This window comes from Fundulus heteroclitus, chromosome 5, assembly GCF_011125445.2.
Source record: "Fundulus heteroclitus isolate FHET01 chromosome 5, MU-UCD_Fhet_4.1, whole genome shotgun sequence".
Taxonomy (NCBI): domain Eukaryota; kingdom Metazoa; phylum Chordata; class Actinopteri; order Cyprinodontiformes; family Fundulidae; genus Fundulus; species Fundulus heteroclitus.
This window is the reverse complement of record NC_046365.1, coordinates 38,721,423-38,734,254: the sequence shown is the minus strand read 5'-3', so window position 1 is coordinate 38,734,254 and position 12,832 is coordinate 38,721,423. Positions and strand designations below refer to the sequence as shown.

The following is a 12,832-nucleotide window of genomic DNA, read 5'->3' as shown; positions in this document are numbered from 1 at the left end:
GCTAGCTGAATATCATAATGAGAAAGAAGGATTTAATTTACGTCCCTTGGTTGGTGTTAAAGGGATCTTCACACACAACCAGTTCTTGGGTTTAAAGTGAAGGCTCCAGTCAACAGAACCTATTCAGGGAGCGGCAGCTGTGCAGATGTTCTGGTAACAACCAAGGTGTAGAACAACACCATTTCTGGATGCTAAACATAATGGATGTTGATGTAGATTGGCCACAGTAGCACTAAATCACACAAGGTGCCATTCCTGTAAGCTTAGAACAGGAAACGGGCTACAATTCTCATAAATTCATCAACATTTTGATTTCAGACAATCTTTGACCTGACTCTCGTCAAAGTGACAGAGCTCCACGCATCAGTCGATCACATGAGCCACCGATCAATCTCGATTTCAATCTGAAAAACTCACACAGAAAGAAAAGGCAATTAGAAGAATTTTATTGATACAATATTTTAAGAGTTTGGCGCTCAGACCTCGGCAGGAAAAATTCACGCTGAATTATACTTCAATATGCATAAGCAGGCGTATGAGAATAGGGATATTTCCCCCCAGGTCTGAAACTGGTGGTGGAGTGGAGATAAATAAAGTTTGTTCAGTCCATATGCTGAATTGTTTGAGCTAGATGTCCAACTTGATAAACACAGGTTTGCATGAACTGTCCATGATGAGCAAGCATGAAGCGACTGTGGAGAGGAAAAACTCCCCTTTGGGAAGAAACCTCTGGCAGAACCAGGCTCAACATGGCGGTCTTCTGCCGGACCGTTTTAAGGAGTGACTGGGAATTCCATAAGAGTCCAGGAGGAATTACACTCTGATGGGGACGAGGTTGAAGGAGGACCGTAGGAAAGCCAGGCGAAGCTTGCTACGGTGGTGGAGAAGGGGATGGAGGTGGGTTGAAACCGGTCAACAGAGTCCAAACCGGACACGGCGCAGCCACCGCTTGCTCACTGAGGAGAAGGCCGAGACGAGGATGTGGAGTTCTTTTTAAGATGAACCCAGGATGCTGATTGGCTTCGAGGAGGAGCAGTTCAAAGCTGATTGGCTTGTGTCGGAGGCGGATGAGTCCCTGATTGATGGAGGTAGGCAATAGAGTTTCTTCAGTCTGAATTTTCGCTTAAGCTGCATTTCAACTACGACATGCAGATCGTAGGATCCGAATTTGATGCAAACGGCATAAACAGATGAGTCCATTGTGCCTGATGATGTTGGTGTAGGTCAGGGATCTTCAATTCCAGTCCTTGAGGTCCGGTGTCCAGCAACTTTTATGTGCCTCTTCTGCAACACACCTGGGTCAAATAACCAGGTTGTTAGCAGGACTCTGGAGCCTTTGACTGCATACCGAGGAAGTACCAGGGACAACCCTAAAAGTTCCAGGACACCGGACCTCAAGGACCGGAATTGAAAACTCTTGGTGTAGGAGATGGTTTTCTAGTCACACTTAGTATTACTTAGTACCAAGTGACCATCGTTTAAACATGGTCACTTGGTACTGCTTAACTTAAAATGCTACCCCAGCGACCCGACCATATATATATATATATATATATATATATATATATATATATATATATTGTAGCTCCTTAAAAAGATGTCCTGCTCCAATTAGTGCTTGACAGACTACCTGGTCTAATTTTTGACCTTCTATCACTGCAAGATAACCCTCAATCACCAACTTTAGTAGAAAATATGCATTGGTGTGTATGTTCCAACTGCAGAAAATCCATCCATACATTTTTTTAACACGTCTATCCCTTCTAGGGTCGCGAGGGGTGCTGGTGCCTATCTCCAGCTGTCAATAGGCAAGAGGTGGGGTACACCCTGGACAGGTCGCCAGTCTATTGCAGCTGCAGAAAAATGCCTACAGAAATAGAAAAACTCTGTTGTCGTCTACATGTGGACCGCTGCCTGAATAAAGGTCTATATATGGACTATTATATTCTTGATGAGGGGTGTGGTGTTCTCCTTGTCCAAGAACTAAAGGAAGTAGCTTTGGCCCAACTATCTCTGCTGTTGAGAGAAATAATTCTTCAGAGGATCAAGAACATCAGACTGCTGTGAAGATTTGTTTGTTTTGCGAAGGTGGACACAAACTGGAGTTATGTTCTCTGCTTGATAAGAAAACTCGTAATGAGAAGATTTCATCTCTTACGAAGAATGGTATCTATTTTGGTTGCCTGCATACAATGCACATCGGCATTGCCTAAATAAGCATACATACTTCCACAAAGACTACACTGCCTTCATGAAGGATCTTATATCCAGAGGTTATGCAAAAAGAGTGCCAATTGCAGACTTGGAGTGCCGTGATAGGAAGGTTTGGTGTGTCCCGATTCCCTCATCATGGGGTTTACCATCCTACCACAGGGGAGAGCTGGGTTGTTTCTGACTGTGCCGCATCATTCCAGGGTGTTTCTCTCAATGCACAGCTCCTGAGTGGTCCTGATTTAACAAATATCTTGGTTGGTGTGTTGACTAGGTTCAGAAAAGAGCCTGTTGTTTTGATGTCTGATATTGAAGCCATGTTCCATCAGGTGTAAACTTGAGGGACAGAGGTGGATGAGAGCAGAACCAGCATTCTGACCAATCCCTGCCATTCGCTCCAAATGGCAGGGATTGGTCAGCTTTCACAGATATCTATTTTTTTTTAACCTCCTTTTTCTGAATACATAATGTCAGGATGGACGGACCATTTCACCCAGTATAGCAAAAAGTGCTTCTGAACAGGATGACCAACTATAGCTTTAAATAAGAAAAGTCTGTCCAGATTAAATGTAAGAGGACACAGAGAGAAAAAAACGGTTTTGCTCCTTTTTATATCCTGTAGCAACATCTGCGTGGTTTCAATTTAATTATAGTAATTACTGATTCAAACGTTTCCTTTTTCCAACCCCTAATATGCAGGGAAGGAAGCCATAAATAATTTTGCCACGAACAAAAGGCGGCAGTTAATGTAATGACCACATAAAACCTGAAGAGTAAACCCAGAAGAGACGCTGTCTGAGTGGTAAATCAAGATAGGTAAAAACAAATCAAATCAAACAAAAGATTGTGGTCTTGATGATTGCTGACATGCAAAAACATGTTATTATTTCAGGGGAGCTACCTGATCCTTTGGGCTGAAGTTGCAGAGGCATTCCTTTAATTAATGTGATAGAAAGTATTTAGTCACAGCTGAAAGATTTACTATAAATCCGAGCAATTACAGAAAGAGCTTTTGCACACACACACACACACACACACACACACACACAGAGAGAGAGAGAGAGAGAGAGAGAGAGAGAGAGAGAGAGAGAGAGAGAGAGAGAGAGAGAGAGAGAGAGAGAGAGAGAGAGAGAGAGAGAGAGAGAGAGAGAGAGAGAGAGAGAGAGGGCGGTAATGTGGGAGAGACCGTGGAAGACAGGAGGACTGAGGAACCGCGCACACGCTCGGGGCTCAAGTGTATCCAGGCTGGATTCGGACCAATGAGACGAACTGGAGTTATTGTCGCAAATCCAATGCAAAGATGTGATAAAGTTCTGCTGTTGCTGTTCTGGGCAGAAGAGCCCCCGCGGCCGCTGCGCTGATAATAAAGGACTTCATGACGGCGCTCCAGGTCATCCATCTCCAAGTCACGTTCCCCCGGCACCAGCGAGCAGTAAGTTACTTTACCTCCGCCACCCTGAGCCCACAGCAGGGTCCCAACAAGCCTAACTTCAGGAATATGACAGGAAGCATTGTTGTCACTATTCATCGCATTGTTATTAATATGACTATTCTTATTAAACCCCCGGCGCACGTGCGCGAGTTGCGCTGGCGTGACGCAGTGTCTACCTTTCAGCACCTTTTTGATCACCTTCAGTCAACACCCTTATTTTGTTCGGAAAACTTGAAAAACCTACTTTCGCAGATACATCCACGCTTTCACTTTCATTTTGGGTGCGTAACTCCACCTCCTGTTTGGACAGCGTAAGTGCGCCAACACCAGCCACTTAATTAGGCACATCCTTGCAAGAATCAAGAATCGTTATTGTCATATGTGTTAACGTAATATATATATATATATATATATATATATAAATAACTTACATTGCAATGCAATTGCCTATTCTAGCGAGTAGTGTGTCAGCCACCTGCAACAACTCAGGGCATTCAGTTCTCTAGACTTGGTGAAGACCACTTGCTGGAGTTCAAACTAAATGAGAAAGAAGGGCGAAAAAAAGTGTTTGTTTAATTTGTTTTTACGGTTTTTGGTCAAACTTCAGACGCAATTAAATTAAAGGTATATTGGAGACAGTTTTTTTTACTTTTATGAAATGACCATGACCTGGATGACTGAGAATCTTCACCAGCCCCTTTAAAACTGGTCCTGGCCTCTGTTATGGCCCCTGTACTAATGACATGATTTTAAATACATTAATGATATATGCTGACAAAGATATCGTAACTGATTGGTCGCTTGGACCAGTTGCATTTTTTACCTTTACAGTTTTACTCTAACAATAATTAGAAAAATTAAGCTGTTTCAGGTTCAGCTCCAGTCACATTAAGATAGGATCAGAGGTCTGCAACCTGCAGTTCTACGACTATAACTGACTCTTTGGCTCACTTAATTTACTAAACAATAAGATACCTGTTTAGTTTTTTCCCTAGTCTTTTGTTCTGTGCCCCCATGAAAAAACACTGGCCCCAGCCTGCCCCCTGTTAAATTTAGTGTAGAACCACTACTGACTGGAGGATTTTTCTAGAAAAGTCAGAAACAACCTAGTCCCTTTTTAAATAACTGCGCATGCACAAGAACATCCTCGTGTGGAAAAATTTCCCAAATACTTTCTGGTTTCTTTCTACTGAGGCCTTCCTCTTCTTCTCATAAACATGTAAGACAGTTTGCTTCTTGCGACTTTCAGCCATTTTCAAAGTCTACGGAGAGAGCAGCGGAGCTACAATGAACGGCTAACGCCAAAGCTAACTGGATACATAAACACTAGAAGTGCAAGCGGAAATTAGCAAGGAGCGTGCACACAGTTTTGCGTTAAACGAGTGCCTCAGAATCATTGGCATGTGGGACAACCGATAGATGAGGTGATGCCCCTGGAACTCAATCGTCAATTATATCTTTAATTAAAGACAAAAGGCAGTGATGATGAAGCCATTAAAGAAAAAGCTACGTTTTATTTTGTTTGCTCAGTCTCAAATTAACTGCGATTAACTACCCCTTCCTGTTAAATTTCCCAAGCTACCTCCAGGCTTGATTACTGCCAGACATGTACAATCAAGAAATCGCTCAAATGAAACGTGCTTGACAGCATGAAGAAGGCTTTAACGCAACTCAGTTTATATAGCTTAACTTAGTTATCGTCACCTTCCTAAGATAATGGCTTCAGTCATGTTTTGACAAAAAATCTTTTTTTCTTGCCTAAATCAACATTATTTTGTGTGTTTTCTGGAAAACCTGAAAACATTTTTTTAGGTCATTATTTTAGGAAGGTACACATTATACAGTGGCAATTTACAATAGATTTGACTTTGAAGAACTTTACAAAAAAAAAACTAAACCAAACAATGTATGTACAAAAATATGTAGTCTATTCAATTCAATCATGCAGACAGAATCATTGTCATTCCAATGTCCTAATAGTTATAAAACAATGTAGACAAGTTCTGTTTATTATGTCAATTGTTAAACATGTTGTAAGGAAACCCAGCTGATAGGACCAAGGTAATGACTTTACAGCAATCCTTCCTCCTGAAGAAGACTGTAGTGACAGGGAGATCCAAATGTATGATAACTTTGCAACAATCCCTTATACTGAGCATACATGTGACGCCAGTGGAAAGGAGGACATCATGCTTCGATCTAAAGGACTTCAAGAACAGATAAGAAACAAAGTCAGTGACATCAATCAGTCTGGAAACGGACGGTTATGAAAACATTTCTAAATACTATGATGAACCACAACGAAAACAAACAGTTTTGAACCGTTTCCAGGAGTTGCAGACCTTTCGAAGGTATTCCAGGCGCGCATCAACAACTCACAAAAGAACCAGGAACAACATCTAAAGCTTTTCAGGTGTGAGTGCTCATGATTTGTTAGTAAGAAGTTACTGAGCAAAACTGGAATCAATGTTCCAGGGTGAAAACCTGCTGCTGACCAAAAGAACTCAAAAGCCTATCTCACGTTTGCCAAAAGACTTGTTAATGACACTTTGGAAAAATAGTCGGTGAGAAGATGAGACAAGGGTGGAACCTTTCAGAACATGTGTGTCCTGTTGGATCTTGCACTAAACTTACAGAACATTATAGAAAACAACCTGACATGGTTACATGGCAACCAAAATATTTTTGGTGATGTCATTGGTGGTAGCAGCCAGGCCATCCCACCCCAGAAAAAAAAAAGACTTGCACAAAAACTACATGAACAAAAACATGTAATCGGAATGCTGAAATATCGAATTTCAGACCCGTCACTCACTCCCCCCCCCCCACATAGGGCCACATTGTTTTGGATAGCTGTTTTTCATTAACACATTAAATAATTTAAAAACTGCATTTTGTGTTCGGTAACATTACTGTCGTCTTGTCTTAAACAAGGTTTGATGATATGAAATGTGTAGCAAAAATGCAAAAACAGAAGAAGTATATTTTCACAGCCCTGTTAGGGACTTCGAACAGGCCATAGCTCTTGGATCCAAATAGTCTGGTCTGGTCCACTTCCAGTGGGATCATTCACGATTTGAGAATGAGAGACACCGTCAGCAAAGCATGTAGTGCTGTACAAAAGTCTACGGTCATCCCTTGTTTATGCTTTAAGGAGGACAGGTGTTCTTTTATTTTGATGTTGTTTAGTCTGTAGAGCCAATTAATTGAATTATTGAATAAATATAGCAGAAAAAGCTCCTAAACTTAAGGGATATATTGTGGCAGTACTAGGCATGGGCCTCAACGAGATTCTCAATATATGATGACCTTAATTTAAAGAAGAAAAAAAAGTTTTACAAAATCATGTTTTTTTTTATACAATGATTTAAAAGTAAAAAAGTCTCATATGCTTATTTTTATTTAGGGTTATGAATGAATGGCAATGTACAACAAAATTAGGAGTGATGTGTATTCCCACAATACTTGCATACCCAATATGTACATACAACGATTACTAAACTAAATATGGTTATCATTACATATTCAATTGAAATTAATAAAAACATGACTTGAATTTCACTCTGTAGACCTAGTTCAAGTACTTTTATGTGTATTTACTGTTACAAGGGCTCTGGGAAAAAAAAAAGCGTCCTGAATCTTGAAGTGTGGGCTCTCACTGACCTGTGCCTCCTGCCTGTTAGGAGGAGCTAAAACGGGCAATAGTCAGGGTGTTTCCTGTCCTTTTGAAAGTTTTTAGGTCTGCTGAGGTAGCAGCGTTGTCTCGAGCAGACAGAAACCTATGATTTCTTTTCTGCAATGTAAATCATATCCTTCAGGGACTCTTTATCTGCTGTGGTGCAGCTCGTGTATCACACAGACAAACAGTGCATTTGTTATGATTTGTCCTTGGATGAACCCGGACAGAGCACACACACACACAGAGCTGAACATGAGAGTTTATTGCAACAGTGGATGAATTATGGCAGGTGGAACCAGAGATGCAGGACTGAACTGGAGTAAAGGTGTAGATGTGTGCAGGAGCTGGCAAGGAGGACCAGAGACACGGCAGAGAGGGTACTTGGAAACCAGAGTAAGCAGCAGGATCCACAGCTCGGCAGAGAGAGAACCAGAGCAGAGTAGCAGGATCCACAGCTCGGCAGAGAGGGAACCAGAACCCAGTAGTAGGATCCACAGCACGGCAGAGACAAATACTGGCTGGTCAGAGTCACAACAAGATGATCAGCTAGGCTAGATGAATACTGGCTGGTCAGAGTCACAACAAGATGATCAGCTGGGCTGAATGAATACTTGCGGATCTGAGTCTCAACAGGATAGTTGCACAGTTGCTGGGGATAGACACAGAAGGTTGGCAGATAAAGTCCAGGAGGGTAAGCACGGATGCAGCTGGTAATAAACAGCAGACTGAGGTTACTGGAGCACAGGAGAGACATGTTATACCAACTGTTGGTGAGGCTTGGGTCAGAGAGGTGTCTAATTGGTCCAGCAAACAGACAGAGGCAAACTAGTGATAGTGGCAGGCAGGACAGGAAGAATCCAGTAACAGGCCAAACTTAACTTGAGATGCAGAGGTGGCAGGGTTCCAACAGTAAGCAGGGAGAACTCAGGAAGACAGGCAAGGAGTAGTGGAGTACTGAAGACTGACCGGCAGAGAAGTGAGGGCAGAGGGAGGCTTAAGTAGGGAGAGTGGCAGGTGAAGTGAGTTCTGACTAATTAGTGACTGACTGCAGCGGGAGTGAAGGGAAAGCTGAGTGAGGGGGAGGAGGAAACTGAAAACTAGCAATAAATGAGGCCAGAACATAACTAAACCCTGACAGCATTAAGATACTCTCCACCGTAGAGCTGCAGAAGGATAGAAGGACAACAGCGGTGTCTTCTTCATCTTGATTCTTTTTAACAGTCTTAAAAAATTCGGGGTTCGCGCACCGCCGACCGCCCGCCACCGCAGATGCTGTTACGCATTTTCCTCACCCGTCCACCGGGCGATTCCCACAAACGCGTTCGGCAGCCCTCCCCCATGACTCACAACAAATCTGGTGTGGATCGGTCGATGCAGCGAGGAGATACAGCCGTTGGATAATGATAATGCATTTGGCCACCGGACCGGACTAAATTGTTCGGCGGGCCGGAAAATTTATACCGATTCCTGGACAGTGACTACAAACAGAAAAAAAAACGGCCGATGACGCTATGAACGCCGAGCAGGAGAAAAACAACGACTTACCTTTCTATCAACTTGGCCAGTTTCCCAGTCTTTCCGAGCCCTCGACACTCAAGCCATTGTTTAAGCTGAACGTTGGTATGTTGTTCCACAGTTCTACCAGTAAAATGGGCGCCTGGACATCCTCTTGTGAAAGTTTAACAGCTGAAAAGTCGGTCATATCGTTGTATCTGTTGCATGTGTAATGGCTGGTTGCTACGTGCGCTCTCACACTGTTTGCCCAACCTTAGCGGCAAGGGGCGTTGCTCATGAGATGGTGACGTCACGTGCGCGGTACGACATTTAGATATTAAAATCATACACCAAATAATATTCTAATGACATATTAAAATTATAGCCTAATGATATAAAAAAAAGTCGAGTCTTTTTCTCAATTTCCGAGTCAGAATGATCTGAATGTAGGAGTCCGAGTCCAAGTTCGAGTCATCAGTGCTCAAGTCCAAGTCAAGTCACGAGTCTCTAAATTTAGCTAATGACTCGGACTCGAGTTCGAGTCTCGGACTCGAGTACTACAACACTGCTGTAACATAATGCTTCCCCCACCAGATTCCAAAGCAGTGATCGTGATATTTTTGAAAGAGTGTTCATTTTTTACCCAGAACAGCGGTTTACATGTAGACCAAAAACTTTAAATCTGGTCTTGTCTGACCAGGGCGCCCTCCAGATAGTTGGTATGTCCCCTGCATAACTGTCTGTCAGCTGAAAGCAGACCATCTTCTTATGGCTTGCTTTCAAGAATGTCTTCTTTATTGCCCACCTTTTGAAGAGGACAACTAAAACTTGTCCTGTCTACTTAATAACACACTTTGGATCTCTGCAGCTCCTGCAGGCTTAGCTTGGACCTCTTAGCTGCTGCTATGATTGATGCTCATCTTGCCTGGTCTGCCAGTATAGGTGGGCAGCCATGCCTTAGTAGGTTTGTGGTTCTACCTTTACAAGTCCTGGATGGAGTGTAGGTCAACCCTGACGATCTTCTCTGCAGACCTGATTGCTTGTTCCTATCAGGACCTGTTCAATTTTATGGATGCACTGGAAAAAGGAACTAATAGTTAGTACTTTTTTCTTGATATGACTGTATTTATCCTTGATTTGAGCTGGTGAATAAGGTGATCTGCCAAAGGAATGAGATTTTTGCATTTAAAAAGGACTAACTCATCTAACATGTCTTCTTATTTCAAGTGCAGTATTTCTAATTATCTTATGTTGGGGTAAGAATACTCTTTCCATTGGTAGATCATCTTATTTACCTGCTAAAATCAAGGACAAATACACCAATTTCAAGAAAATTGGACCTACTTATTGTTCTCTTTTTGCAGTGTGGGTGAAACAAGAGCGTCATGGACGAATGTCAGACAGACTGAATAATTGCAGTGTTTAAACTGACCCACAGCGCCAGCTCCAGAAGACTCTTGTTGAGTTGCGGCAGGAAGCACTGTCTCTGCTGGGCCTCCTTTTGAACAGTGTCTATTACCCCGTTTATGCAACCCTTTTTTTTAACTGTGCCGAGACCAGTCCAAGCTCGGTAACTGAGATAACTTTCGAGTGTAAATGGATCGCAAATTGAACTGGACCGTGCCAGACACAACGGGACCGCGCTAAATCTAGACCAGTTCGATAGTAGGTCTCGGCCCGGTTTTTCAGTGGCTCGGTTCTCAGATAACAAAGAGCGTCATCTCCTTACTGTCAGCTGACTAGTTTTGCGGTTTCAGACATTCATAAAAATACCAGCTTCTTTACCGTGCCACACGGTTACCAGTGATGATTCTGCTTAGCAGCGTGATGGACCTCAACGTCTGTCGTTGTTTCCTGCGTCTGCAAGCCCTGATTAGACGTTCGTTTGTCTTATCCACGTCCCAAAAGCCGACTCCGTCAAGTAAATTCACCAAAGGTTGCCTTCTTCGCCTGACTCTCCTCAGAAAGCAATTATAACCAAGAATAACTTCCTGAATGTTACGGGCGCCGCCATTTTGATTAGCTTGAGTCCCTCCTTCAACCCTAGAGAGCAGTAGTACCGCTGATCGTCACTAGGAGGCGAGGAACCGAGATAGCGTGATGTGTAAACGGTCGTCAGAACCAAGCTCGGCTTGGTTAACTCCTCAGGGTGGGGAGATGGGGTCGTGTAAGGCCTGGTGTTTTTCAAAGCATTCCAAACTAGCTGGATTGTTGGTTGAAAAGTATTTTTTTTTAGCTTCACACTTTCACAGCAGGCCTCTGACATCTTCTTTATCTCATCTGTCCACTTCCTAAGAGGCCTAACCGCAGGCTTACAGGTTTAGAAATAGAATAGAAATACCTCTGCTGTTGTTTTATTGCTTATTGACAGCGGGAAAAACATGTAGACTGGATACACCAGAGCGAAACACTAGATTGAGTAATATGAATAAAAAAACTAATTTGAAGTTAGTTGTAAGGCAGGAGGGAATGGAATCAGAGAGGGAAAATTATTGTGCAATTGTTGTTTGATAATATGCCATATTCAGATAAAAATGCTCAAAGTTAAATAGAGGAAAGACAGCAGTTGATTTATTGAACGATGTGAAAAAACTATGAAAAAAATGCATGAATGTACACGCAAACACCTCAGAGACACTAAAACGTGTACAAATGGACATTAGCATCTGGGAGACAGTGTAAATGGCCAACGGCGCATTGCGTGATGTAGCGCTGCGCAGCTTGAAGGGGGAGCCCAGACCAACAGAACCCGGTCATTGGGCTCCATCAAGCTAATAACAGCTAGCATTAGCTTTTGTACTTTACTACTTCACTGCAGCAGATACAGGAGCTTTACTGTTGTTTTGATGTTGCTCTCATACGTCCGTGTCGTGCTGTTAGCTTAGGATGTAACACCATTGAGCATTTCGTTTTTCTTGTCTGTCTGTCCGGGAAGGTTTCTCAGAACAACACATTTGTGTTTATATTCTCTATAAAGAGGCTCACATGTTTTCTTCTGGCTGTACTTTACCTGTTAGCAGACTTTATGACAACAGCAGCAGCATTTGTGTCAGATAAGCAGCTGCAGGGAGGAGATTGGCTGAGTGTGTCTGTGCTCTGCTGCCGGAAGAAGTGTGACAATTTGGGCAGAGGCAAATGGGTCATTTTACATAGATTTTCACACGAATCTGTGTCTTTGAATAATTCGCTTTTTAGTATGGATTATATCAAGGCACAGATTATTTTTGACAACCCTACAACAGGCCATCTTTGGTATCACTGTCACTGGTGTTACAATGGTGCTGGGGGTAATTGGGCGATGCCAAACCCATATTACAGAGGGAGAAACCCTGAGCGAATCTTGGTGTTTTTTCTCCATGTCTGTTATCAGCTTAGTGAGCTCATTTTCTGCTTCTGATGTGCTGGATTGTGGTGGGATGTAAACACCCGCAGAACAAAGGAGGAGAACCTTCTCAGTGAATAACAAAGCGCTCCATTTTGAGAAAATTGAGAAAGAAAAAAGATGTCATAAAGAGGACTGCCTAATGTTTAAGTTGTTGGCAAAGAACAGTGTGACGATTAGAAAACAGGCAAAACACAAGAGAGCGAAGCAGCTAGGCAGCCGTCCGCGGCGCCATCGCGGTCCATCTTGTCACTCTGCTGGAAAAGCCCACATAGCTTGTGCTTAGCTGTTTTTCCTGTCAGTTAATGTCTCTGGATGTTTAATGTTGAAACAAATCTTTAGGCGGTGCTCAATTTGCCTCAGAAGTCACAACAAACTCATTTCTTGGAATAAAGCTACTGAAAATGTTACTAACATCAAAGATGCATCAAAACATTGAAGGTGTTTTAACAATTAAATATACAAGACAGAATGCCCAATATACCTTTCATTAAGGATGATTTCTGCAGCCATAGTTGGTGAAAGCTCATGTATTTTGCTAATGCTCTTAAAGTACTCCTATTTCACAACAGATGACTGAAAAGTTGAAACCGATTGTTGACAAAATACTTTCCAAAGGTTTGAGCATCCAGAT

General features: G+C 42.6%; 1 protein-coding gene across 2 annotated transcripts in view; it reads left to right on the top strand.

The window, feature by feature from the left end:
- The first annotated feature begins 3,382 nt into the window (after positions 1-3,382).
- The window catches only part of LOC118563226 (interleukin-15-like), a 28,988-nt gene continuing 19,538 nt past the window's right edge, over positions 3,383-12,832 (top strand). For both annotated transcript variants that reach the window (XM_036137557.1, XM_036137556.1), the window contains exon 1: positions 3,383-3,643. In XM_036137557.1, the coding sequence (XP_035993450.1) occupies positions 3,587-3,643 (57 nt within the window). In that variant the 5' untranslated portion in view covers positions 3,383-3,586. The remainder of the gene's footprint in view (positions 3,644-12,832) is intronic.